The sequence below is a fragment of the Gracilinanus agilis genome, chromosome 1 (genome assembly GCF_016433145.1).
Source record: "Gracilinanus agilis isolate LMUSP501 chromosome 1, AgileGrace, whole genome shotgun sequence".
NCBI classification, from domain to species: Eukaryota; Metazoa; Chordata; class Mammalia; order Didelphimorphia; family Didelphidae; genus Gracilinanus; species Gracilinanus agilis.
In genome coordinates this window covers 255,456,634-255,481,611 of record NC_058130.1, presented here as the reverse complement: position 1 = coordinate 255,481,611, position 24,978 = coordinate 255,456,634, and the positions used below count along the sequence as shown (strand labels likewise).

The following is a 24,978-nucleotide window of genomic DNA, read 5'->3' as shown; positions in this document are numbered from 1 at the left end:
ATGGGTCTGAGGATCGGCTCCCCCAAGGAAGTTCAGACACCCCCAAACTCTATTGTCACTGTGGCTGGTGTCAGTGAATCACAGGAATCAGGATGTATCAGGAGAAATGCAGGTCTTCTTTGTACATCAGGGAAAAACCTCCAAAGCTCACTTCTGAGGGTCTCAGAGCCAGATTTCCAACCACTTCCCATTTTGGTTTCTCCCCCCAAAACTGCTCCTCAGGCTGTTCGATCCCAGAAGTCCTTGCTCTCTTCCAATGGTCACTGGGTCTGTTTCCTCAGCATTCTAACTGACAAATTTTCAAAATGCCAGGGTTTGTTTTTCATTCATACACTATACTCCCAGCAGAGACCCCATGCCTTGTGCTCTGCCCCCAGCTTACCCCAGACAGATGAGGAGGCACTTCCATTGGGCTGCTGGGCATAGATGCAGGTGAAGTGAGGACATTCATTCAGGTGGGGGAAAGGAGTGATCTAAGCACTCTACTCTCCTCCCAGCTCTGCCACATGTGAAATGCTCCCACTGGGCTGCTGGGCAGAGGAGTGGGTGAAGTGAAAAAAATGTCCTCAGCCTGGTGGAAAGGGGGCTTCCCCAAGACCCTCTCCCTTTCTAATAATGAATTTTAGTGGGCAACGGCTCTGGTGCCCACAGAGAGAGCTCTGTGTGCCCTTTTTGGCACATATGCCATAGGTTCACCATCATGGTGCTAAAATTTCTCTGCTAACTATTCCCTTTCCATTTATCACAACTCTCTTGCTGAGAAAGTCATTTCTTTGTTATTCTTGAGTCACTGAAGCAGTGTCAATTTCTTTTAGTATATTAAGCTTGACAGGGTGCTCAGAAAGTATTAAACTCTTTTAGCAAAAATATTTGCACAACTCACTGCAATGTAGCTACAAAACCTCTTTTTACTTTCTTCTTCCCTTTCTCTTAAGCTATAGAGGGCAGTAAAAAGAAAGGTTTTCCCTTTCTTAAACTATAGATGGTACTGGAGGGCAATAAGCCAAGATAGCTCTTCAAATAGCAAAGGATTCTGCTTTCCTCCAATCAGATTCAGCAGTTAAACATTCTCCATTAATAAAATAGCTCCTTGCATCATCTGCAAGGACTACCTGCTTTGTTTTCCTGCTCCTCAGACGTCTAGGGACAATGATTGTCTAAAATAGGTGTGGAGGTAGTCCGTCTAGGATTGAGATATTTGAATTTTATCCTTATACAAGCTTTGGGTTAAGAGACTGTGAGACCCAAACCTTAAACTTTTTATATCTGGGAACTTTCTTTGGCTACCCAAAAAAACACATCCATTGAATTATAACGTTTTTGCATGGGGTTTTTGAAACAGGTTAGGAATATTAATTTTGTTCATCTCTGGTCGCCTTTCCATATTCTGCCTTCAATAAGCAATAGCATTGACATGTTCTGTGTTTTCTGTCCCCAGAACCTTCTAGTTTTTCTAGCACTCAGCTTTTAATTTTCTTTCTTGTATTTTTATCTAATTACCTCTCTCTGACTTAAAATTTTTTAATATAAAAAGATTTAAAAAGAATTCTTTTTTACCAAATTATATGTAATAAATTTCCACATAAGGTTTCCAGAGTTATATAATCCAAATTATCTCCTTCCTTCCTTCCTTCCCTCCTCCCAGAGTTGATAAGTAATTCAATCTGCATTATATATGTATTGTCAGGCAAAACATATGTCCACTTTTGTAAGTGAATAATCTTATTAAACCAAAACCCCAAAACATATACCCAAATAAACAAGTGAAAAATCGTATGCTGTCATCTGCATTCTTGTTCCAGTTTTTTCTTTCTGGAGGTGGAGAGCATTCTTCTTCATAAGTCTTTCAGAATTGGCTGACTTAGAATTCTTAAGTCTCCTTGTATTTAGTGACTTGTTCCTCCCTAAATCCATTTTTCTGCCTATGTGAACTTAATAATAACTGTAGTTAGCATTTATATAGTATCTTCTAAGTACCAGGCACTATGCTAATTGCTTCCCACAAATATTATGCTATTTGACTCTCACAACAACCCTATGAGGGAAGCTCTATTATTATTCCTATTTTATAGATGAGGAAACTGTGACAGAGGTTAGGTGACTTGCCCAGGGTCATACCACTTTTAAGCACTATCCATTATGCCAATTCAGAATTCAAAATTCTGAAAACAGTTATATGGCAATGGGCTGATGGATAATAATGCTCAGTAACTCTCTTTATCTTGATCACTGCTCTGCTTTCAAACCAGTTCTAACTTAGTACATTTGTGGGAAGGATAATCTCTCAGGTCTTCAGACTAGTCTTTGTCTTTCCTCACGTCTTTTTTTTTTTTCTTCATGAAGGCCTTTGTTACTTCTCAAGCAGATTTTGTCTTTACACAAATGTTCTGCCTCCCTTTTAGCAACCAAAATGTCTTTATTGCAAAGGGACAGTATCTTCATTAGCATTTTTTTCTTAATGTCAGTCAACAGATGGCCCTGGTGAGCAGGGCAGGCTTAATTATGAAGGGGCTAGGGAAGAAGAACCTCCTGCTTCTCTTGATTGAAGCCTGACTTTCTTCTCATTTCTACTTCCTTTCACCTACATCTCCTTAAGTGTAATACAAAGGTTTGAAAAAGAAAGGGAAAATTGCCAATACTTTGTCTACTTGTGGGGTTATTACCAGGCTCAATTCTCAGGCTCAGGAAGAAACTGACCTTGAATATTCTTTTTCCTTCTATAATGTACTATAACCTCAATTGTTTATATAGCTTATACTTTTGGCCAGTTTGCCATGACAATTCAAATTGGATTTGTAAAATCTCTGTCTTTTAAATCTATTTCCCTTCTGTGTTTGTTTTCCTGTCTCACTCAGCCTCACCATTCACATTCAAGTAAGCAGAACTGATTTATACAGTTCTCCCTCGCTATATCGGGGTTCACTTATTGTGACTTCACTATATCACGGATTTAATATATATATATATATATACATATATATAATTCTGTATGATGGAGTTACACTTATTGAGGCACACTATTGGCTGATGGAATGAAAGGCAACAACCACAGCGTTGTGTTCTGTATCCTGGGTGTTGATTAGCTCAGTGACTATACATTAATAAGAGTGTGGAAAAGGTTTGTAGTAGAGTGGGAAGTGTTTATAAAGCCTTGAAATATATATAAATATTAAATATAACGTTGCTACTTCATGGATTTTCACCAATTGCAGGGGTCTTTGGAAGGTAAATCCCACAATAGGTGAGGGATCACTGTATTTGAATTAGAATGACACTGTGTATAGCTATCCTGCTAAATGCTAGCTCACAAGCCCCAACCCATAGACTTTTTTCTTAATTAGCCATAGACTCAGTTCTTTTGCCTTTTCTCAAGGAGACATAACAAGTACAGTAATTATAATGCATTTTCCCCAAGGCACACTCTCTCCCATCAACACACTTAAAGACTAGTACTTGCAAGAGTAGGTCTGAGAGTGGTAAGAGAGGCATTACCGGGAGAGAGAGGATAAATGTAGCCAAGGCAACTCACAACTCAAGTACTACAGGGCTTCTATCTTCCTTCTCTATCCAGAGGGTCTTCACAAAGATCTCAGTATAGGGCACACAGAGGCTTATTTTTCAATGAATGATTACCTTTCAACCTGGGCTGGGAATACCTGTTGCTTTTCAATTAAAACAATTACCCTTAGTTAGAACCAAGAAAAGCTTCTTTCCTTTGCTTCTCTCAGAACCTCAGAACAGAAATTGTTTCTCATTTCCAGGCAGAAGATGAGAAAAAATTTCTTAAGTCTTCCCTTCTTAAGCCATTCTATGATACCTTAAGGTGATTAGTTTTAGTTCAGTCATTTTTACCTCCTAGACTTCTTAGGTGTATAATTTCTGAGTGATAAGAGACAAAAGTATGAATATATCTATTCCCCTAGTACAAAGGTCAGTAAACCATGTGGTCTATGGTCCATCTTTCCTGATGCCTGTTTTTTTCCGGGCACTCAAGCTAAGAATTTTTTTAATTTTAAAGTAAAATCATGTTGTATTTAAAAATGTAAAAAAGGATTTTAAACTCATGGGATGCACAAAAAATAGGTATTAAGTCTAATTGACTCTTGATCATAGTTTGCCAACCTCTAAAGGCATTTTCTTGCTGACCTCTCAGATGCTTTCTTGGGTGGAAGATACTTATTTTGTATCTGAAAGCTTTCCTCTTAACTTTTCCAAGTCTGTCCTTTAGCCTTGGTAGACACTCTGGTTTTTGCTGAAGTCTGATTGGTGTACCTTCCTTACATCTCATGTACACTGAAAAGAAAAACATGTACATTGAAAAAAAAAAAGGTTAAACAATGCCACTTGAAGAGATAACATTTCTATTTGGGAGGAAGGACTCCTCTCAGCAAAGGAGTTTGTTGGGAAAAGAAACAAAATGAGTGGTTTCTATTTTGTCCCATCCCCTAGGGAAGGGGTGAGTGAAGATAGAGAGTAGATGAAGTAACTAATTGGGGACTGAACTCCTAACAAGATTGGGAAGCCTGGAGTATGTGTGTATGTGTGTGGGGGTGGGGGGAGGAAGTGAAAATTCCAAATTGGTCTGACAAATTCCAATTTTACATTTTAGAGATGTTAGAAGGTCCTGGACTATCTCTCCCCAGTTTTTAGGGCTCCTTGGCTCCCCTGTCATTGAGGAGTGACCATTGGCCTATAATAGCTCAAACCACTATAGAAGAGTTCAGTATAAGAAAGGATGCCAAATGGAATACTGTGCTCATTTTCATCACTGCATTCTCCATCATCCTCAAAGTTGTCACTGACCTTCTTTATGTTTCCCAAAGCCAACTTGAACCCAGAAGTAAGCCAAAACCAAATGCTCATGTCTGATCCCAACTCTGTCTAGTTCCTTCAGGAGGGATACTATTCCTAAAAGAAAGAGAAGATAAGCTCTCTTCATTTAAATTCCCATATTTGGAGGCAAATACCTTTCCAAATTAATGTTTCTGGAAAAGAACAAAGAGATCTGGCACACAAAACCTATCTACTGAAATGAAATCATGAATCTAGATTTGGAAGGGACCCAAGAAGCCATCTAGTTCAGTCTATTAATTTCACCCAAGATTATTATTTTACATTCAACTTTAGGCCTCAGGAGGCCTAGAGATAGGGATTCTACAATGTTCAAGTTTGTGTCCAGCACAAGAGGGAGTAGAAGTGAGAGTTGCATTTCACAAAGGTGGCTTTCTAACTTTCCCATTTTATTATACAGAAAAGGATCCTTTTATATAGATATGTTCCTATCTCTGATGTTAGTTGGGCATTTCTTCTTGATTTCTAGGGTACTAAAGCAGTGTTTGGTGGGGAAGCAAATCATTTCATGTTACTTCTGTTTCTAGTTCTATGTATTGCCTTTGAATATTATAATTTGATTAAGTAGCAAAGAAGGAAGAAAAGGAAAGGGGAAGAAAGTCTGTCTCATTCGTGTGTTTGACTTCAGTTCTGTTAACTCTGACCTTGACTCTACAACTTGAGACTTTTTGCATGAACACTGAAACTACTATCAAAAGACTATGTGTAGGGGGCAGCTGGGTAGCTCAGTGGATTGAGAGCCAGGTCCTAGGTTCAAATCCGGCCTCAGACACTTCCCAGCTGTGTGACCCTGGGCAAGTCACTTGACCCCCATTGCCTACCCTTACCAATCTTCCACCTATAAGTCAATACACAGAAGTTAAGGGTTTAAAATTTAAAAAAAAAAAAAAAAAGACTATGTATAGGGGGAAGCTGGGTGGCTCAGTGGATTGAGAGGCAGGCCCAGAGATGGGAGGTCTTGGGTTCAAATCTGGCCTCAGACACTTCCTAGCTGTATGACCCTGGGCAAGTCACTTGACCCCCATTGCCTTGGAACCAATACTCAGTATTGATTCCAAGATGGAAGGTAAGGGTTTAAAAAAAAAAGACTATGTGTAAAGAATTACAAGAAAGATTACGATGAAGACGGAAGACTGGATTGTATAAACACTGAATTTTGAATTTAAGTGAAAGGGTAATTTTGTGCAATAGAGGCTTGTATGAGAAGGTCAATGGCAAGTATATGAGGTATGTTAGATTTTTTAGTTTTAAAATGATTATTAATATTGAAATGAATTAAATATTAATATAAATAAATTAAAACTTCTTAATAACTAAAAAACTACAATGATAAAAATAAGTAAATATAACAATTTAAAAACTAAATAACTCATTAATTAAAAATCATAAAAATACAAATAAATAGAAGTTAATTAAAATATATTAAAATTATTAAAAATATATAAAATTTAATATTAAAGTAAATTCTCACTTCAGGGAGGATTTTATATCTTCCTAACAGGTAACTTCAGAAGAGAATTTATATCCTCATTAAAGAAAACCTCAGAGGAGGTTTATTTTACCCACCTCATGGGGGAATGTAAATATGTATATTTTACATAATAATTTTCTTGCAAGTTTGCTTGCTTTCCTATAGTGTTGTAAGATAATTTTGAATCTTTAGGTAGATTTTTTTCTATAATAGAACAGTTAAAGTTTATTTTTTCCTTCTATAGTATTTGTAAGGTAAATTTTAAAGCATTATCTTTGGGTAGTTGTATTGTTGTAAAAGTTTAGTTAGAAGTATGTCATTATAAAATTTTAAATGTATATAATTGAATTATCTGTAACTGTAATGTGACTTGCAGTTTGCAAGAATTTTCCTTACTTTCTCTTATTCTTCTTTCTGTAACTCTCTGGTTGTAGCACAGAATTTTAGAATCATCTAGTTTAGTTTTAGAATAGTTTAGATAGGTACATTTGCTTCATTTGAGAAAGTGGTCTTTTCAATGAAGCACAGGGGAGAGTGTAAAGATTAATTAAGTAACTAGCTTAATTAAGAGCAGACTCTAGATAGAAGTAAGGAGTAGACAAATAGAAAGAGTTTTAAAATGTTACCTTAGCTCCTTTAAGCAAAGAGAATAATTTTCAGGAGGTCATGGGTAAAGAATTCCCAGGAAACCCCTAGGAGAAACAGTTGGGAAGAACTGGGCACTCTCTGGAGCTTCCTCTCTGGGAGTTGGCTCTTTCAATCTTTGAAGATTTTGGTAATAACTAGCTTTTAATAACATCTTTATATTGGGGAACAGTGGGAGAGAGATTCGACTGATAGGAGAGTGGCTGGGCTGTTCCCTGGAACACCAAAGGGGGCATCAGAGAGAAGTGTCAGTGAAGAGCTGACAGGCAATCTGTATCCCTGAAGTTGGAGGCACAAAGTTACATCCAAGCTGTGAATATCTTATATCAAGAAAGGAACCTAAGGATAATTATTATTAGATTAGGTTAGTAAGTCAGATAAAATATATATTTAATAGACAGTAAGGAAGTCAGGCTAGGCCTGAGTCCATCAGGCAAGAAGCAATCCCCTGAGGGAGATATTTTCTGGGTTTTAGTTAGAAACCATAATTTGGGGTAAGATATCTCATAAATTAATTTCATTTCCTTTTCCTGTCCCTGCTCCTTCTCATAGTCTAAATAAATAGGTTTTGTGATAGTCTGACCCCTGCTAGTTCCATCACCTGCCATCAACTGAAGCTCTCTGTCAGTGATAATTATACCACCTAATCTATACCAACTGAAATTCTATTGGCCAATCAATACACCTGATCAAATAATATCAAAATGCTCCCTTTCCACTTTCTCTTTTCTTGTCCAAGGCTCCTTGTCTTCAATCCTGAATTCATCTCCTGCCTTCTGTGAAGAGCAAATCAAACTTTCTTTGTTTATCAATCAGTAACTTTTAAATTAATCAATCAAAAACTTAAGCACCCCTACTTAATACTAAGTAAGAAAATTCAGGAGTCACTTCCTAGAGTAAGCTCACACCTCCAAAGACTATTGCCACTCTGCCTTGGGCAGTGTTGGGCAAATTAAAATAATGCCATTGGTTCTTGTAAAGTGGAAGAAGGGATAGGAAGTGACAGAAAAAGGACTATAAAAAGTCCTGAATTTCCTTTCCAAGGATCTTCTCCTGTGGATTTCTTCTTTGGAGGACTTCTCCTGGAGACTTCACCTTCAGAGACTCTGAATCAGTGAGCTGGGTGAGTAGCTGGCCTTCCTTTCCTGGCTTCTGGAAAGATTGGTTCCAGAGAGGCCTTCCTTTCCTGGAGGAGGCTGCATTGGTAGAACCCTTGCCAAAGACACCACCAGGTCCTCTGGCTGAAGATTATTGAGCCCTACTGTAGCTGAGCCTGACACCAAACTGCACTTACGGTGGTAGGCTAGACAATTCTCTACCTTCTTCTTACATTTTTTTCACTTTCATGCTTTCCATCTCTTTGTAAATAAAGCTGCTAAACGACTTAAGCTATAATATTTTTAAATCAGTGACCACAATATTAATTTGGAACTTTCATATTGATCATAAAACCTAAATTTTAAATTCTTACACATCACAGTCTATTCTCTGGACTTTGAGCTTGTTACTCCCTCTTTCCATTTCCTGGTCAGACTCCTCCTCCTCCAAAACAGCCTACAGTAGATTCATTTTCCTCCTTGGACAGATGCTGGCTAAAGACTGAAGAGGGAACCTGTGCCCTTCCCTTTCCCAGTGCAGGTACAGTTTTTATTAAGGCAGGGAAGTATATTCTTTTAGTCTCTGATTTCCTCTTTCCCTGCATCTCTGTCTCTTCCCTGACCTTATCCCCACCCTCAAAACTTTCCTCCATCTAGTCATTTTCAAGAACAGAACTTGATTACCCTGTTTATTCCACATGTTTGGCTAACCAGACTGACCAGACTTTGAGTTTAATAGAAGAGGAATAGGTCTGGGGTGGGGGTGGGGGGGGTGGGAAGATACTGGGGATGGAATTGGGGTAAGAACAATGGAATGGGAGAGGAATGGGGTTGATAGGAGGATAATAGGATGAGAGGGGAATCTGACTGAAGCCTGAACTGAGAACCTCAGTTGCCCCCTTTCCCAGTGCATGTACTGGCATTTAAGTGCCAGTAAACTACATTTAAGGCAGGGAAGTATATTTCCATAATCACTGGCTTCCCTTTCTCCCAGGACCCCTCTATCTTCCCTGGCCTCCTCCACACTCTTAATTTCCCTCATCTGGTCACTTTCAAGAACAGAACCTGTTTACTGGATTTATTTTGTGTTTGGTTGAACAGACAGGTAAATTGTTGTTCTTGTTCAGTACTTTCAGATTCCTTGTGACCCCATTCGGGGTTTTCTTGACAAACATCCTTGAGTAGTTTGCTATTTTCTTCTCAGGATCATTGTACAGATGAGAAAACTGAGGCAAACAGAGTGAACTAACTTGTCCAGGGTTACAAAGCTAGCAAGTTCTGAGGTCTGATTTGGTCTCAGGTCTCCTAGACTCCACAACCAGTGCTTTGTGCCACCTAGCCACCAAGATCTTGAGCTCAAAGGGAGAGGAATGGATCTGGTGGGAGGATAGTAGAATTAGGACAGGTTGATGACAGTGGAATGGGAGGGGAATGGATTTGAAAGGAAGCTGATAGTATAGAACTGTGATGGCAAACCTATGGCACATGTGTCTAAAAGGGGAAGCAGAGCCCTCCCTATGGGCATGCCTGCAGTTGCCCAGCAGAGTTCCTTACTAGAAAGCCAGAGGGACTCTGGGCAGGGCTGTTCCCCTCTCCCTTTCCATGTACCTAAGGACATTCCTCACTTCCCATCCCCTACCCTCTGCCCAGTAGCCAATGGGAGAGCATCCTTCCTCCCCTCCTTGGGTAATACTGGGGGGCAAGGGACACAAACATAGCACTCCATCTCTAAAATGTTCACCATCACTGGTATAGAAGGACTCTAGCTCTAAAGTGAAGACTATAGGAAGGCTAGGGGGCCTGGGGCTGAGCAGGTGCAACACCAGGATATAGAAAGGAATAGAGAGGTGTAGCTAAGTGACTCAGTAGATAGAAAGCCAGGTCTGGAGATGGGAGGACCTTGGGTCAAATCTGGCCTCAGATACTTCCTAGTTGTATGATCCTGAGCAAGGCAATTAACTCCAATTGCCTAACCCTTCTGTTTTGGAACAGAAACTTAGTATTGATTCTAAGACAGAAGGTGAAGAGTTTTTTTAAAAAGGGAGAAAGAAAGGGGCCAGAAATAGGGAGAGAGAAAGAAAGAAAGAAAGAGAGAGAGAGAGAGAGAGAAAGAAAAAGAGAGAAAGAAAGAAGCAAAGAAAGAAAGAAAGAGAGAAAGAGAAAGAGAGAAAGAAAGAAAGAAAGAAACAAAGAAACAAAAATAAAGAAAGAAATGAATGAACAAAGGAAGAAAGGAAGAAAGAAAGAAAGAAAGAGATGAAAGGGAGGAAGAAAAAAGAGGGAGGGAGGAGGAGAAAGGAGAGGGGGACAGAAGGAGGGAGTTGTGGGATGCCAAGGTTCAGCACTAACTATTTTATCTTGTGTCTCTGTCACTTTTCTATTTCATCTTCTCAAAGACATAAAAATCCTTCTTGATGGAAAAAGGAAATGACCATTTGTAAGTAGAAGTGATAGTTAATGTTCAATCATGAGTCCAGATTGAAGGAGATTTGGGTTGTTCAGACTGAACAAGTCATGACTTAGGGGAAACATGATAGTTGTATTCTAATATCTGAAAGGATAGTTATGGAAAAGAAAGAATCTTCTCCTTTGTGGCCTCTTACAGAAGGCAAAATTACTACCAGTCAGTGAAATTTCAACTCTATATAAAAAGGAATTTTGTAAAAATTAGTGCTATCCAACAAGAAAATAGTCTACTTTGATCTGTAGGGAATTCTTTATCACTGGAAATATTCAAACAGAAGATAGTGCTATAAGAAGGTATTCCTGCATTAGGTGACAAGTCAGACTGAAGACCTATGATATTCCTTTTATTTCTAATATTCTATAATAAACAAATTCATCTGAGATCAAGAAGAATAGGAATTCTTCTTCTCTACTTCTTTAATAATCTCTCCTTGCCACAGCAATCCACAAAGAAAGAGATTTATGAAGAAGGATTAAAAAGAGAAATTATATATCAAAATAATCTACTTTAATTTGTTCCCACTCACTTTTCTCTCTCTCCATCTTTTGAAACCCTTTCCTTCTCTCTTAGAATTCATACTGTGTATTGGTTCTAAGGCAGAAGAACCATAAGGACTAGGCAATGAAGGTTAAGTTACTGTCCAGGGTAGGTGAGCCAGGAAGTGTCTGAGGTCAGATTTGGACCTCCCATCTCTAGGCCTGGCCCTCAATTTATGAGCCACCTAGATGCCCCCTACCCTTCCCTCTTAAAATTCTAGCCACGATCCCAGCTCCCACATTATCTCCTACTGCCCTTCCTACATCTAGACATTCTCCTCTCCAACACTGCTTTCTGCATCTTTAGATCCAGCTTCCTTGTGAGAAACCCCTCACTGAGCACTTTAACTGACCCATTGGATTTATTGAAGTCTGACCTCACGTGCTCCATCTGTTTGGAGTTGTTCCGGGATCCTGTCTCCATTGAATGTGGCCACAACTTCTGTGCTCAGTGTATCACCTGTCATTGGGACTCGGGTGTTCCAGGTTCCCAACCACCTCACTGCCCTGAGTGCCGTAGAAGGTGTGACAGGAGTCAGCTAGTTCCAGACACTCGACTCCGGAGTCTGTTGGAGAAAATGAACTCCCTTCAACAGAGGACAAACCCAAACCAGGTCAGAGATTGAGGCTTTATAGTCTCATGAGTTTCTGGGACTGATTAGCAGAGTGTCTCCCACAAAGCAAACACTTACCAATTGCTTTTTGCCTAATTCGGGATAAGTGAACTTTGGGTTCTTTCTAGACGGGTTAGGATGACAGGAGGGGAACTCCTTCATTATATGGTCAAGTCCAAGAAGATTAAGAAGTTTAAAGAATTTTCCTTCTTCTCCTCAGAACCCCTATGATGTTTCCAATGTAGAGGCAAAACCTCTGCAGTTGGTTCAAGTTAACTCCACAAAGGATTTCACCCTCAATCTAGATGTTCTGTCTCAGTGTCTGAATCACCCTCAAGTCAGGAATACTAAAATCTGTGTCATCTCTGTCGTGGGGGAGCAAAGAACAGGAAAGTCTTTCCTTCTCAACTATCTAATCCAAGAATTGCAGAGTCTGGTAAGATCTGGGACTGGGGTTCTGTGGCCTAGACAGTGGAGGAGAGGAGAGGACAGGAACATGGGAAGAAGGGAAATGAGTTGAGGCAGAAAGTCTCTGAAAGAAGCTCAAGGTTAAGAGATCCAGACCTGGTTTTTGAAAAGAGAGCAAAATGGGTTCTAAAGGAGGAATTTTGTATATATGATATTTGAGTCATGGGGAGAAATGATTCATTCTTTCTCTTCAAAAGTCCAAGGATCCCCAGAGGATAAAAGAAGGAAGAGCTCTTCAGGGGTTCCAGTGTGAACCAGGAGCCCAAAGTGTCACCAAGGGCCTGTGGATATGGAGCCAGCCATTTATTCTGAAGAAGAAGGGGAAAGAGGTAAAAGGACAGAACTGGGGAGGTTGTAAAGTGGAAGGCAAAAACCAGAATGAGGTAAGAGGTGGATGATGGAAAAGAGGAAGGAAGGTGGGTGTAGGGGTGGGGAAAATAAGAGAGGAAAGAGAGGAGAGAAACTGAGGGAAGACAGGTAGGTGAAGGTTAGAAGAATTGAGAAAGTTCTGAGGGAAGAAGGGCAGAAAGATGAGAGGGCCACAGGGAAACTTTGACCTCATGCCCTGGTTCTCCCCTCTATCCTTTAGGTGGCTGTATTTCTTGTGGACACAGAAGGGACCATAAGTCTAGAAACAGACAAGGAAACAAATGCCAAACTCATTGCTCTCACCATGCTGCTCAGCTCCTTTCAGGTGAAAGCCTAGGACCCAGGCATTTTGTTCCTTAGCCTGTGGGTTCTTCTCTCTCAGACAGTTCCCCTTCTAGCTCATTTCTGACCTACTAGGATTTTTAGGCCAGATTTGAATTGTTACTCGGGCACTGAACAAAACAGGAATGGTGAAAATACTTTCATTATCTAGATTCTAAAAGAAAATTACAAAAGCTATTCCAGTGTACTGCCTTAATGGGATAGGATTGGTATCTATATTGTTGTAACTGGGAATGAATGGTTAGTTAAAATCCATAAAAGTGGATATGATTCGCATTTTTTAATCATTATATAATTGATGTATATGTTGTATAAGTAAAAAAATTAATGAGACTTCTAGATCAGAGAGATTGAATTTGAATCAGCCACAGTGTATTTGGTGAAAAAGATTGCTTAATTCTTCTAACTTCTATGATTTTATTTAATAAGTCCTAGCTCTAAAGAGTCCTTAAGGCAATATTTTAAAAGTATCCCCTAACTCTACTAGAAAAGGTTTGATCTCTTCACAGAGGCCAAGAGAGGGAAGAGGACCATTTCGCTAAAAGGTTCTTGATGTTGCCTTAGGAAAAAAGACCTCTTCTCTCATAAGATGTAATAATCCCACTCTGAGAATGTGTCTGTTCTAAAAATTAGAGTTCCTGCTTTCTGAAACTCTCAGGAATCAGGTGATCACCTCTCCTACCTTTGGCTTTCCTCCCTGTTTCCCTGTCTTCCTTGTTCCCTAGATTCTCAATGTCTCTCGGATGCTGAAGGAAACAGATTTGGAACATCTGGAGGTGAGCATACATTTGAACTTCCAGCAGAACAAGGGGAAGAGAAGAAATGGTATGAGCTAAAGAACTAAGTCAGGGATATAAAATGCCTGGTTTCAGAGTGTGACTTTGAGAACCAGTAGTTTCTCTTGTGGAGTCAAAGAGACTTGGAGAGAGAGAGAGAGAGAGAGAGAGAGAGAGAGAGAGAGTTTAAGGATACCTTGGTTCTGTGACAAGAAGTGCCCTAACTTGTATCTGCTTACTAGATGTTCCTCCACATTGCTGAAGAAATAGGAGAATATTTTGAGATGAAACCAATACAGGTGAGGCACTGTTTGTCCAGTTCATTTGTCCTGAGACTTCAACCCCCTCTAGAATCCACTTGTCAAACTGTCTTACCTTTTCTTCTTTTTCAGCATCTGGATCTCTTAGTTCGGGACTGGTTTTATCCAGCAACGTTTGGAGAGGAAGCAGGCCAAGCACACATGAATGATGTGATCCAGGCAAGTGCAAACATTTGTCAACTGATTCATTGGTTGATTCATTCAATAAGCATGAATTAAATGCCTACTATTGAGCAGGACCTGTACCCTAGGGAAGGCTGAATTTAAAGCAAAAAATTTGCCCTTAAAGAACTTAAATTTTCATGGTGGTGGTAGTAGAGACAATAGGTACACATATAAGTATATACAGAATCTATGCTAACAATTGGGTTGAATCAGAAAGGCCTCCTTTAGGAGGAGTCATTTGAGATGGTTGTAAGGAGGGAGAGACATGGCAAATTCAAGGAAGAGCAACCTGTTTGGCTAGGTCATAGAGTATATATAGAGCAGTAAATATAAAGGACTTAGAAAGGTGGGCTGTGAGGGGTTGTAAATACCAAACAAACTAGTTTGTATTTAATTCCAGAGTCAAAAGAAAGCCATAGAGATTAATTTATAGAACCTGTGCTTTAAGCATATCAATTTGTCAGCTGTTTGGAGGGTGGCAGGAAAGAAGGACATCAAGCCTGGGTTCAGGGAGGAAAAAAAAGTAGTAATGGAACATTCAGAAAGGGAGAGGGCATAGGAATGAAGCTACCACCTGAAGCCTGGTTGAAACCTTCTTGAGGTCTTGCTTTTTCTTTAGAAAATCTCTGACAAATACCCCAGGATTCAGAAGGCATTTAGGAGTAAACAAATCCACTGCTACCTCTTGCCATTTCCTGGGAAAAAAGTGGCATGCAATGGCAATGCAAATCCAGAAGGTAACTTCCTCTTTATCCAGAAGTCCCTGTAACTTCTTCCCAAAGTGTAATTGATCTCCCCTCACCAACATTCTGATTCCCTTCTAAACACCAGCCACCTTACTCCTAGCTACTGGAATTTCCCAGGATCACAAATATTCTCTTTCTTAGACATGGACCCAGATTTCTATGAGCATCTACATGCCTACATCACAGATGTTTGCAGTTCAGCTATCCAGAATGTGGCAGAATGGTCATTTGAGAATTTTCTCACTGGTAGAGAATTAGCTGAGAAGATCTCGGTATGGGCAACTTCTCCAACTTCCATGAATCTTATACCTACCTGTCCCTTCTTCTGTAACTTCTAATTGTCCCTTTGAATTTATCTGCAGACACTCTCTGACCTGGTAAAGAAGAAAGAATTTGGATTCTCTTCCTCACTTGATTCGGTAGAGTCTTGCCTATTAGTTCTGGGAAGGATTTTAATTCTAGAAAGAGAAACAGGTCTAAGGAGTCAGTATCTGTCTTCAAGAGAACATGGGGTTGGAGTAGGTTTAAGTAGGAAATAAAGGTAGGTGAGGGACTTGGAACAGAATTCCAAAATGGAGAGAATGAAAGGCAACATGCATGAGGGCTTTCTTTTCATTGAACAGATGGCTACTGACCTCCACAATGTGAAGAGGATTAAAGATGCTACAAAAGATTTGGAGGACTTCATAAAGGAACAGGTAAGCCTTCAGAATTTTAATTGTCCTTCTTACATATGGGCTTCCCAGAAGAATCTGCTCCAGATTCAAGATACTCACAACAACTCATAAATTCCCATTGATATTTCTACTTTTTCCCTAGTCATCCAGAGGATATAGTTAGTTCATAGCAAAGGTGCTAAATGAAATAGCAGAGTTAGAAGACTAATAAAATATTCCTTCCATGAATGTAGGGTATTTTATCATACAAATATCCATATGACCTGAGTGATCATGCACAGCTATTATTATTACACATGAATTCACCAGGGCACATCAGGGATCTTAAAGCATCAGAGGCAGTTAGTTGTTCCTCTATATTCTAAAGTGATCTCTGATGTCCTCTGGTGAATCTACTGGGTTTACTAGGCCAGAATTCCTCTCTATGGGTGCTCCTCCACTAGATTTCCTGTCTCCCTTGGTAACTAAAATCTCTTCAGAGCCAACTTAGCCACTTCAAATTAATTCTGCTAGGGAATAGTGGTTAAAACTTCTGTCTGATAAGGACTGACTGATAATTCTTTAGTCATGCTTGTTGACTAGCTACTACACCCAGACAAAATCTATGAAGACTGTTCAAGCTAAGATTTTAAAAGATAGGTCTTTATTTTTTGACCCTATGACTGGCCTAGGATCCTAAGCTTTCTATTATAGATCATTATCTAGGGTCTGGACAATTTAACAAACTTCCAATATCCTCTCTGGCTTAGCTACAAATGAATTTGAGTCAGAAGCAAAGGCAGGCAAAGGAAATAAAATCATTGGTCTCCACTCAACCATCCTGAATTCTGTCCATAATGGTAATGATCAAACATGGCTTCTACCTTTCACTGAAGGCATGGGAAAGTATGGGTATAGAATGCTGCATATACTATCAGATGAAATTGGTAAGTTGGGTGCCAGAGGAAGGGCATACCTTTGTAAAAAAGGAATGAGATATAAAAAAATAAAAGGCAACATTAAAACTTTTTTTTTTTAGAGAAAGAAAAAATTAATTGAGTTCATCTAGACAGGGAAAGAGAACTGAAATGAAGGATACCTGAATTCTCAAAATAAAAGCAATCTGAATAGCAAAGACTTGGGCTCAGGGTGAGAATGCCAAGGTGCTCAGTCAGCAACCACAGCTTTTTCTTCCATACTTTCAGGATTCTTCCACAAAGGTCATGTTTGGTGCTGTGAGGATTCTTCCTAAAGACATGTGGAAACGCCTCTCAACTAAGAAAGATCTTGTCTTGAATAATCTCAGAATGACTTTGAAGGGCCCAGGGAAGAGCCAACTTATGGACAGTTTTGAGAAAGAGATTCAGAAAAAAGCTAAGGACTTCCAGGATTCCTACAAAATGCGTTTCTGTGGCCATACTTCTGCCCTAGGTGGACTTGTGGGAGTTGGCATCCTGGCGTTAGCTGGTGGTATAGTGGGAATTCTTTCTGCCTTGGAACCAACACATAATACTGATTCTGAGACAGAGGATTAGGGTTTTAAAAAACCCTACACATTGATTCAGATGTCCATGATAGAAATGAATGATTAAATTTCAAAATTTAGTCAACTCTATGTGCAAAATATTGTGCTAAGTCTCAGGATTATAAACATTAAATCAGGGAAGCTTTGCATTTATTGAAACAGGCTATAGTCTAAAAAGAGTCAGTGAATTAATGCTATTTCTTTAGGTTGTTAGTGCAGAGGCTTTCACACTTTCTGTCCTGGCTCACTCATCCCAACATTAACTTAAACAGGCAAATCTGTGTAGTTTTTTGTTTTCATTTTCCCAGAATGGGAGGGCTAGCCATGTCTTCCACTACACTGATATACTCATTATCAGGGACAGGAGACTAGGAGTAATTTTGATGTAGGGTGAAAACCACCACTATAGTTCCTTAGCCCAAAAAAGTGTTCTTTTCATTTGTATAAAATCAGTCTTAATAATACCATTGATTCTTAAACATGAAATATTTACTAAATGAGGAAGCAAAAATAATAATAATAATAATAATATAATTTACTCAATAAAAATCAAGAGCAAGAATTATCCAAATATAATAGCCCACACATAAACCTAGCTGATACCAATGCAAAGAGTGTCCATAGGAGAGAGCAGGCACATACATAGAGGAGATCATGTGCCTGGGGCATCTTATGACTTTGGGCTAGGACTTGATGACAAATATGTTTTTAGAGAATAGTATTCCAACATAACACCTACCAGAAAAGTGATGGTGAACCTGCCCCCCACAAAGAATGGGTGCCACGCTCCCAGCAGAGACCCCATGCCTTGTGCTCTGCCCCAGCTTACCCCAGAGAGGCAGGTGAAGTGACTCACTCCTGTGTTTGACTTCAGTTCTGTTAACCTTGACCTGCATGACCTTAATTAGATGAGAAACTCTTCTCTGCACAGGTAATCATGAGCCCATGGGGTGAACAAAGGTGCTAATTTCATTCATGATCTGAGTTTCTGATTTAACTCAAATCTCCTGAACCAGTCTCCAGATCCTAAAGCAGGGGGTTCTTTTACTTTTTTGTGTCATGAACTGCTTTGGCAATCTGGTGAAGCTAAGGACCTTTTCTCAGCATATTTTTTAAAAATGTATAATAGAAGGAAATGCTTAAATTTCAGTTAGAGATTAATGAAAATTGAAATGTAAAATTTTCTTATCTAAGCTTATTGAGCTCTAGAAATCTATATTTTGAATCCACTTCCATGTTTGTGAACTCAGAAATTCTCTTATCTGAACACAATCTGTTGCCATTCTACTTCTTCTGCATTTTAATCCCAAGCTTTGTCTTCATTCTCACCATGACCTCTGACCCTTCACGCTCTCATTTCTTTTTCCTGGGCCATCGCTCAGGCACTGGCTATATTTTCCTCCCATTCCCATCTTGACCCCTTGATGAACCAGTTTAATACTCCACTATCCTCTTCTCTCAAGTCTCTTTCCATTTGTATCCCATCATTGATCTTAACCTGCCAAGCCTTAGCCTCGCTTCTATGAGTGCCTTTGCTTCTAATAACATGCTACTGAAAAAAAGTGGGAGAAAATTACAAAACCATGCTGACTGTTGTTGTTTAGTCATTTTAATTGTATCCAACCCTACATGATCCCATTTGGGGTTTTCTTGGCAAAGATACTGGAATGGTTTGTTATTTCCTCCTCCAACTGGCTAAGTCCACTACAAATGTATGTTACTTTATCTCAGCTGATATCACTATCTCATTACAGAGAATTGACTTACTATCTGAACACCAGAGCAACTTTTCATTCATCCCTGAGAGCAGGGATCATCTCTGTCTCTCTCTCTCTGTCTTTCTGTCTCTGTCTCTGTCTCTCCCCCTCTCCCCCTTCTGCTCCCCATCCCCACCCTGCCACATACACACATATCCCCAGGACCTAGTGTAGTACCTACCATATAGTAAGAGCTCAATAAATTTTTATCTAAGTTAATTGTTAATTGAATTTAATTCAGGAAGACCCAATATATCAACAGAACCATCAAGAATAGAGATAAATAAGTAGCCAAAGAAAGTTGATGACCAATTTAATACAACATTTATTAAGCACCTATTATGTATAAGTAATGTGCTAGGCTTTGTAAATACAAAGGTAAGTTGGGATACAAACCCTTGAGGGCAACTCAAAGTACTTAGAGACCAGTTATGAACAAGAAAGGGATGGAACACAGGAGACTTGAAGGCTGGCAAAGACAAAGTATATTCAAGGTATTTTGGGTTATGAGGCTTGGACAAAGTGATATAAGGTAGGATTCTCCAAAACCCAGGTACCCTGCTTTCCCCATTTTCTCCCTTATTCGTAGACCCTATAACCTAAAAAATTCTGGAAAACTTCCTTTGCAACATGTCAAAGTGTTGTCATGCAGGGTGAATAGTAGGATGAAGATACCAACCCTGCCTCATATTGTCATGCCAATTACATATGGAAACCAATTGTCACTAGGTTAGGATCCTACCCCCTCAGCAGGTCACACACTCTGAAGTCCCGGCTTCCCAGTTAATGCAGTCTGATATTATGTCATCATAAGATGAGGTAAAATACGCTTTAGATGGAACCACAGTCTCTTGGAAGCAGAAGACTTCTTTCCTTTTGTATGGTTACTGGAAGTCTGGGAAGATCCTTGGACTGAGATTTCAGAGCTGAAGACTTCACTCAAAATTTGTTTTGTTAGATTGTTCTATGGTAAAAATGGATAATGTGGAAATAGGTATCAAATGAAAACATTTGTACAACCTAGTGCAATTGCTTGTCGGCTCTGGAAGTGTGGAGGGAAGATGGAAAAATATTTTTCAAAAATAAAATGAAAATTTTAAATAAAAAAATTGTTTTATTGGGGCAATTACTTTGGGAATCCTACTGACAACGTTTTTCTTTAGTGCCCTAGACTTAACTTCTGTCCCGATATTATGAGGTATTCCACAGTCATTCAGTGGAAATTCTAAATCTGAGAGTAGAGCTGAAACTAAGGTGAGGTACTTAGAACTTTTCCTCATGGTGCTGACACATAGGGGAACACACTTTCTCCTGTGGAGGGATGTTTCCTCTTGATGATGGTCTGTAGACCACTGTTCCTGTGCCTTGATATCTACAACAAGATTGCACTAAATCTCATGACCCTACTACTTCACCTGGCCCCTGGCTGCCACTCCCAGGCTCCTTTCATCATCATGAGATTTGCCTTCTATCTCCTTCAACAAACTCTTGGTGGCAAGACTCTCTAGTATCTGAGCCTTTTCTTCTACCAATGTGAATTCACCCCGAGTTGTATTATCTTCAGTGCAGCTAAGGAGTCATCCTTTTCCTCATCCCTACTCCCCCTAGTTGCATCTCTGATTGCCATTTATCGATGGCTGAGGCAAAGGAGGCTAAGAGAAACTGTGAGAATGATACTCCAACCTAGATAATCTCTGTTACTAATTGGATGTATGATCTCGAGCAAGTCAAGGGCCTCAGTGTTCTAACCTTATAAAATGAGAATATTGGACTAGATAATCTTTAACCTACCTCTCTGGCCTTATTTAACACTACTCTCCTTCATACACTCTACATTCCAGTCTCACTGGGCTACTGGTTAATCCTTGACCTTGTCCTACATTTTGGTATTTCTGTATGTCTACCCAATCTATCCTTTGTGACCTGTCAAAAATCCTTCTTGTCCTTCAAAATGCACCTCCGGTGTTACCCCTTCCATGATACTTTCCCTGTAAAACTAGCTATAGTGCTGTGACCTTCCAAAGTTGTCTTATGGCATTTTGTATGGATCACTTCTTTTCCCTTATCACAGTCTTCTGTGTATTATTTTGTTTGTTCATTTTATAAGTCCCTAGTTGCTGGAAGAGACATCTGAAACCACTTAGCACAATGAATTCATTTTACATATGAGGAAATTGAGGGAGGAACACACACACACACACTCACTCAAACTCAGGTTCTGGACTTCTGGCTCCAAATCTAGTGCTCATTGTATTATACTATATTGTCTCTTCTAGTCTCTTCCTTAGTCATCATTTTAAAGAGAAAACAAAGTGTAGATAATCTCTGTTACTAATTGGATGTATGATCTTGGGCAAGTCAAAGGCCTCAGTATTCTAACCTTATAAAATGAGAATATTGGACTAGAAAATCTTTAAATTTCTTGTTAGCACTAATATCCTAAATTTCATGATTTTCCTGCCCCCCAGGATTAGCTTTCTGAGACTTCAACCATAGTCTTGCTTCACCATCTGGTGGTTGTATGGAATATGACACCCTCTGATATTAGGAGACTTTACCTATTTCCTCCCTTCTGACTTCATTCCATCTTTTCCATTTCTATGATCAAAGTCCTTTTTGAACATTTCTTTTCCAAGTTAATCTTTTTCTCCTCTATTACTTGCCATTTCAATCTCTTGGTGCTCCTTTCCACAATGTCTAAATGGAAATGATCCTCTTCTGGCCTTTGCCCTTAGCCTGTCATTTCCCACCCCACCCCCCATCCCTCTCTCCTTGCTCCCCCCATCACTATTGTGTACATAGAAGAGAGTGATATGAAGTATCTGGGAAGGTAGGCAGCTATCATATTGTGGAGGGCTTTAAATATCAAATACATTGGAGAGGCAATCAACAAGCATTTATTAAGTGCCTACTATGTCTCAGGCACTATGATAAACACTGGAAATATTTATTAAAATAGCCAAAAAACATGGTCCCTGCTCTCAAGGAGCTGGTCATTGATCCAAGAAGGAAGGTCTTTATAGACCTGAAGATCACAAGGGAGGAAGCACTTGAAATGGCCTTAGAGATGGGAGGGCCTGGGTTCAAATATGACCTCAGACACTTTCTATTTGTGTGATGTGGGGGAAGTCACTTAACCCCCATTGCCTAGCCCAGTGGTTCCCAAACTTTTTTGGCCTACCGTCCCCTTTCCAAAAAAAATATTACTTAGCCCCCTGGAAATTAATTTTTAAAATTTTAATAGCAATTAATAGGAAAGATAAATGCACTTGTGGCCATCACTGCCCTCCTGGATCGCTGCAGCACCCACCAGGGTGTAGTGCCCACTTTGGGAATCACTGGCCTAGTCCTTACCACTCTTCTGCCTTAGAATTGATATTTAGTATCAATTCTAAGACAAAATAAAGCTTTAAAAAGAATTGGTGGGAGGGTATTCCTACTCTAAGCAAATAGAGGAAACACTCAAGATAGGGAAGTAGCTGATGGGACAGAGAACTCCATTTTGATAGGAATATGAAGTATTTCAAGGAGAAGAGTATTAAATAAGGATAGAAAGGTAAAACATATGCTTAGAGCCAGTCTGTGATAGGCTTTGAATACCAAGCAAAAAAGTTTGAATTTTACTTACTAAGTAATATGTAGGCATTAGAGAATTTTCATCAGAGGAGCAAAATTACCAGCTATATGCATATGGAATATTATTATGAGGAAGAATAGTGGGCAGCAGGGGAGGGCAGGCCTGGGTGAGGAGGCCAGAGTGAGGGGGAAGTAATTTGTCCAAGGTCATACTTCATCTAGTGGCAGATTCTGGACTGGACTCCAGCTTTCCTAACACCCCAGTTTTCCACTATGGCACAAGTCTTGAAAGTATCTGCAATTTCATATAGTAAATGCTAGATTCCATATGTCTGATGCAGATTAAAAAGGGGAGAGGGGAATAGGGGCTGAAGTGAGGGAGGGTAAGGCCCAATTCCAGTCACCCTAGGTTTCTAAGATTACCCAATAACAACCTTGTGGAAGGCCTTTCATTCCTTTCACTCACGGTCATAAATATATTTTGGGGAAAACAATCCACCTCCCTGTTAATCATTGCTCCCTTCCCCAATTATATCTCTGAGCAAGTTAATCACTCCTCTCTGAGATTTAGCTTCCGAACAGATGATCTCTAAGCTGTCTTCCAACTCTGACATTCTATGACCTATGACTTGAGCACCTAGGTAAAAGGCTGAGAGAACAAGGGACCCCTTGGGGTAGCACTGGCATTGGCAGAAGAGAGCATGTCTTCAGTCAGAATGAGTAGAATTCTGCCAGTTGCAAAATGAATTCTGTTGGCTCCACTTTACAGAAGATAAGCAAATGGAGGAAGTTCAAGGCCAGTTGGGGTGGTATGCTTCCTACCTGCACAAGTCACCATGTCTCCTACTCCTACCTACCAACCCCAGACATCTCTCTCCCTTTTTTCCCTCTCTCCCTTCTGATCACCCTTATTCTTCATTGTTCTTCCAACTCCTGTTTGCCTAAAACCTGATATTAAGGTCATGGAATATGAATGACTGGTCTTGGTAGATACCAGGAGAAGAAAACTCCAAGATATTAACCAAGGAAGAGAAAGAGAAAGGATGGACCTCTAGACGCTGTTACAAAGAGGCCTAAGTGTGGGGAGCAATTGGAAAAGAGGGAAGGCTGGAAAGTACTAAAAACTTGTTCCCTTTTGTGGAAGATGAATCCTTGGAAGTCCATTAGACTTCCCAAAAGACATCGTAATGAGACTATTCCCTGCACTACTCTGTGCCTCTAAGTTCCATCCATGGGTCTATGCTATGAACCCTGAAAAAAAGGGGAGGTACATGTTGAAAGAAGAATGCTAGGGTCAGATATTCCCATGTGTGTATTTATTGAGGTATATACATACCTTTTAGAGTCAGAGGAAATTGAGATACAACAAGGTTTCAGGGGAGAGGAAAAGATTATTAGGGGGTTCAGCTTTGGGCATATCTTAGAAATGAAGACCTAGGACAGGGATGGGAGACATGGGAAGACTCAAAGGGATTTTAGAAAGGCTCTGTACTTCTCCAGGAAAGGGTTGGCAGAAGATTGAAGTTCCACTTGAAGTTTTTGCATGGCTCTCTCCTGTTCTTGTTGATCCCCTGTCATCTTTTTCGAGAAGTATGAAAGGTAGTAGTTCATCCAGTCATCTACAATGGTAACCATGTCTTTCTCAGAGATTATAGGGTATGTGTAATCCTGGCAAAAGGAGAGAGAGGAGGTTGCTGTTCAGATGTGCTGATCTCCAGGCACTCAAACTTCCCATTAGTCACTACACATCTCCCAGAAGCTACATTTCCTATCCCCCAGTTTTTCCATCAAACTCCCACCTTATTTCCAAAAGCCAAGATATTCTATATCTCCTGGTGCTTAGGAAAGGACCCCTCTCACCTGCTGATTCAGCAATTTGCTAAACTCCTGCATTGCTGAGGAAATGACATCCTGATTTGACTGAAGAAGAGCCATCTCCCTGCTTAAAGAAAGAGGGCAAATTCAGGTAACCTTTCCCCTAAACCAGTTTTGGCAAACCTTCTAGAGATTGCATGACCAAACTGCACCCTCAAGCTGCCCATAAGCCCCTCACATTACTCCAGAGAGTGGAGGGAGGAAGTGCTCACGTTGGGCTGTTGGACAGAGGAACAGGGCATGTGAAAATTGTCCTCCGTGGAGAGGGGGAACAGAGGAGTCCTCTCCAGCTTGATGGGGCATACATGCCATGTCTTCGCTAACATGGCCCTAGACCTTTGTACCCACCCCAACATCTTCAGTACTTGGTCTCCTTCAGCTCGTGTTCATTTCCCTTCACCTCTTTCCCTGATTCTCTCTTAAGATTAGCCACTTACCAACTATAGCCTTTAGCTCTCTTCTAGATGTTTCACCTTGCTTTCTTGGGTCAGTTTGTGTGACTGAGCAAAACTAGTCAAGGATAAAGAAAGAATTAGAAGGGAGGAGATATCCTAAGGTGGGTGGCACCCTGAATTTATTCCTGAACCATAATGATAAGTGAAGGAAGAGGGAGGAGGGCTAAAGGAGGGTCTCTTCTGAGTTAGGAGAGATAAATTGAGGGTTGTACAGAGACAACTTAATGAACAAGACAAAGTAACAGAGTAAAACTGGCATAGCCCCCT

The 24,978-nt window shown here is 39.9% G+C and overlaps 2 protein-coding genes across 2 annotated transcripts; one reads left to right on the top strand and one right to left on the bottom strand.

Annotated features, from left to right (window-relative positions):
* Nucleotides 1-20,313, top strand: LOC123250515 (RING finger protein 112-like). The gene is made up of 15 exons (XM_044679627.1): nucleotides 1-94; nucleotides 11,338-11,681; nucleotides 11,902-12,117; nucleotides 12,207-12,209; nucleotides 12,347-12,478; nucleotides 12,739-12,843; nucleotides 13,586-13,636; nucleotides 13,879-13,935; nucleotides 14,029-14,115; nucleotides 14,741-14,858; nucleotides 15,009-15,139; nucleotides 15,230-15,286; nucleotides 15,491-15,565; nucleotides 16,729-16,998; nucleotides 20,101-20,313. The coding sequence occupies exons 1-15, from the start codon at nucleotides 1-3 to the stop codon at nucleotides 20,311-20,313; spliced, it is 1,953 nt and encodes a 650-aa protein (XP_044535562.1).
* Nucleotides 20,314-23,682: 3,369 nt separating this feature from the next.
* On the bottom strand, nucleotides 23,683-24,762 carry LOC123231284 (alpha hemoglobin stabilizing protein). Its single transcript, XM_044657542.1, has 3 exons — nucleotides 24,694-24,762; nucleotides 24,242-24,323; nucleotides 23,683-24,049 (listed from the first exon to the last, which is right to left on the bottom strand). The coding sequence occupies exons 2-3, from the start codon at nucleotides 24,314-24,316 to the stop codon at nucleotides 23,846-23,848; spliced, it is 279 nt and encodes a 92-aa protein (XP_044513477.1). The 5' UTR covers nucleotides 24,317-24,323; nucleotides 24,694-24,762; the 3' UTR covers nucleotides 23,683-23,845.
* Nucleotides 24,763-24,978: the final 216 nt, after the last annotated feature.

Coding starts and splice junctions, on each gene's coding strand:
- LOC123250515 (XM_044679627.1), top strand. CDS start 1: ATGGGTCTGAGGATCGGCTCCCCCAAGGAAGTTCAGACACCCCCAAAC. Junction 13,637..13,878: donor CAGATTTGGAACATCTGGAG/GTGAGCATACAT, acceptor TCTGCTTACTAG/ATGTTCCTCCACATTGCTGA. Junction 14,116..14,740: donor ACATGAATGATGTGATCCAG/GCAAGTGCAAAC, acceptor CTTTTTCTTTAG/AAAATCTCTGACAAATACCC.
- LOC123231284 (XM_044657542.1), bottom strand. CDS start 24,316: ATGGCTCTTCTTCAGTCAAATCAGGATGTCATTTCCTCAGCAATGCAG. Junction 24,050..24,241: donor GCAAATTGCTGAATCAGCAG/GTGAGAGGGGTC, acceptor TCCTTTTGCCAG/GATTACACATACCCTATAAT.